This window comes from Dipodomys ordii, unplaced genomic scaffold (assembly GCF_000151885.1).
Source record: "Dipodomys ordii isolate 6190 unplaced genomic scaffold, Dord_2.0 Scaffold9918, whole genome shotgun sequence".
In the NCBI taxonomy this organism is placed as follows: domain Eukaryota; kingdom Metazoa; phylum Chordata; class Mammalia; order Rodentia; family Heteromyidae; genus Dipodomys; species Dipodomys ordii.
Window position 1 is genome coordinate 1 of NW_012277130.1, and position 2794 is coordinate 2794.

The 2794-nt window shown below is 39.5% G+C and overlaps 1 protein-coding gene across 1 annotated transcript; it reads right to left on the reverse strand.

Moving 5' to 3' along the window:
• Positions 1 to 1079: 1079 nt before the first annotated feature.
• LOC106002405 (endoplasmin-like) lies at positions 1080 to 2299 on the reverse strand. Its single transcript, XM_013037289.1, has 3 exons — positions 2161 to 2299; positions 1849 to 1968; positions 1080 to 1322 (listed from the first exon to the last, which is right to left on the reverse strand). Exons 2-3 carry the CDS (start codon positions 1945 to 1947, stop codon positions 1095 to 1097), a joined length of 327 nt encoding a protein of 108 aa, XP_012892743.1. The 5' UTR covers positions 1948 to 1968; positions 2161 to 2299; the 3' UTR covers positions 1080 to 1094.
• Between the last annotated feature and the right edge of the window lie 495 nt (positions 2300 to 2794).

The window sequence follows — 2794 nt, forward strand, 5'->3', positions numbered from 1 at the left end:
GAAGTGGCGCTGTGGCTCAAGTGGTAGAGTGCTAGCCTTGAGCTGAAGAGCTGAGGGACAGCACCCAGGCCCAGAGTTCAGGCCCCACAACCGGACCCCCCCCCAAAAAAAAAAGCTTCTAGCCGGGTGCAGGGGCTCACTCCTGTAATACTAGCTACTCAGGAGGCTGAGATCTGATTGCGGTTCAAAGCCAGCCCCGGAAGGAAAGTCTTTGAGACTCTTATCTCCAATAAACTATTAGAAAACCAGAAGTGGTGCTGTGGCTCAAGCGGTAGAGTGCTTGCCTTGAGCTGAAGAGTACAGGGACAGCACCCAAGCCCAGAGCTCCACGACCAACAACAACAAAAAGCTTCTAAAAACTTTGAAAATCACATGATATGGCTCATGTTTTATCTGTATTGTAGCAAAGCTGTCAAATAAGTTTATATACGTTAGACTTTAAAGTTCATGGTCATAAAAGTAGAACCAGACAAAGCAAAAGTTTCTCCACACTGAAAGTTACAGGATTTAGAATATAAAGAACAGATACAGTCATAGAACATTAGATTTTATGTGGTTATACTAAGTCCTTTGACATATTCTACTATTTCTTCAGAATTGTCTGGGGATACACTAGAAACAGCTTTATGCTAGTTTTGGATACCTGAGAGTAATAAAAGGGGAAAGGGAAAAAAATAGGCAAGGTAAAATATTAGTCATTATTCCTAGATGCCTGTTTTCACATGTCTTGATATTTTTATAAGCACGCTCTTTAAAACATTAAAAGCCAGTCAATAACATACTACATGTTTTATGATGGAAATCAAACACCTTCCTTGGAGGTGGCTCTTGAGCTGTTCCTGTACCAGACTCCTACATAATCTTATGAAACCCTCAGTATAAAAAAAAAAATCGCAGAATATTCAGGATTAAAAGGGCAATCTGAGTGATAAAAATGTATTAAAACATTTCAGATTTTGTAATGTGTTTTATTATCAAATTAAGAGCTAGCAATTCAGTGTCAGCAACACATTTTTCTGGAAGCCAATTTCTCTTGAAGTCTGTCCCTAGTTCAACAATAACCTTGAAAGTTCAAGTGAAATGTAAATGTGACTTCAACGATTAATCAACAGAATATTTTGATTTGTTATACTTCTAAAAGAAAGATGTATTCCAGTTGTCTTCAAGGTCTTTCTTAAGCTAGAGAATTCTAATACAGTATTTACCTTTGAAAATGATTTGTAGAAAGCTTTGTACTCATCTTCTTCTACTTCTTTAGATGGTCTCTGCCATATTGGTTTGATGTCATTCATAAGTTCCCAATCCCACACAGTTTTTTCAACCTGGAGTCACAAAATTTTGTTAGTCTCTAGCATTTGTCAATAGCTAACCTAGAAGTAATCTTGTGTATCTCAGGAGAATATGTAAAATTCCCACGATATTTGCTTTCTAGTATGGTTCCTATCTACTGGATCAATGTTTAAAAGCAATGTCTTACTCTCAATATTCATGGCCAATATTCAGTACAGAAAGGCAATTGGTTAGGTTTATAGTCGATAACAAGCTAATGAATTAGATAAAATTTTCTTTTAAAATATCTTTCTGAGGGCTAAGGACTTAACTCCATGCATGGTAGAGCACTTGCCTAGCATGTGGGAGAGGTCCTGGATTCAATCAATCCCTAAGCACAGCTAAAAGAAAAAAAATAGTATAGGCTAACCTCAACTTGAGATCTATTATCTCAGCCTCCTAAGAGCTGGGATTACATACAGTATGCACCAGCATGCTTGACTAAGAAAATGTATTTAAGTTAGAGGAAATACCACTCTCCTGCAATGTGCCCCCAGGTTTTTCCTAGAGACCCCCTACCTTTTTAGTTTTTGGCTTCTTCTCCTCCTCCTCTTCCTCCACTGCAGCCTCATCATCAGCCTCCTCTTTGTCTTCCTTTGCTGCTTCTTCCTCTTCCATGGGCTCCTCCACAGTTTCCGTCTGTTGAAGCACAGTATAATTATGGCCAGTTTGTTTAGCAATTCTATCTACAGATTATAAAAACATTACAGCTCAAAACTCCCGAGTCTCCTTAACTGAATGCTGTATTATTTAACCCACATCTTCTTAGTGCTACGCATGCCAACACGTGCCAAGGCGACATTTAAATTTTACCAATGTAGACTTATTTACCTTGCTGCTCCATACGTAAATAGGGAAGTTTATGAACTGTGAGTACTTTTTCACGAGATTTTTAATTGTATCCAGTTCAAGGTAATCAGAAGCTTCTTCTTTTAAGACAAGGCTGCAAGGAAAACGAGCTGTTTAGATACAAGCCACAAGACATGAGATTATACATTTGTCAAAATACCTTGAAAATGGTAACAGCCAGCATGTCTGTGGAGATCTAAGGTGTGCCTATACTCACATGAAGAATTTTCCCTCATCATTCAGGAGGCTGAAAGTATAGTTCAAAGGCAACCCAGGCAGACAGAAATGGAGATGTGGCTCAAGTGGTAGAATGTCAACCAAGAGCAAAGGAGCCAAGTTTGTGAGCCCCATATACCACATGTGTGGATGGCAAAGAAACCTTCCCTATTAGCCAGATACTGGTGGCTCACATCTGTAATCCTAGCTACTCAGGAGGCTGAGATATGAGGATCATGAGTTGAAGCCAGCCAGGGCAGAAAGTCCATGAGACTCTTATCTCTAATAAACTACTCAAAAGGGGCTGGGAAGGTAGCTCAGTGGTAGAGTGCTTGCCTTGCATGCATGAGGCCCTGGGTTCGATTCCTCAGCACCACATAAGCAAAAAGAAAAAAGCTGG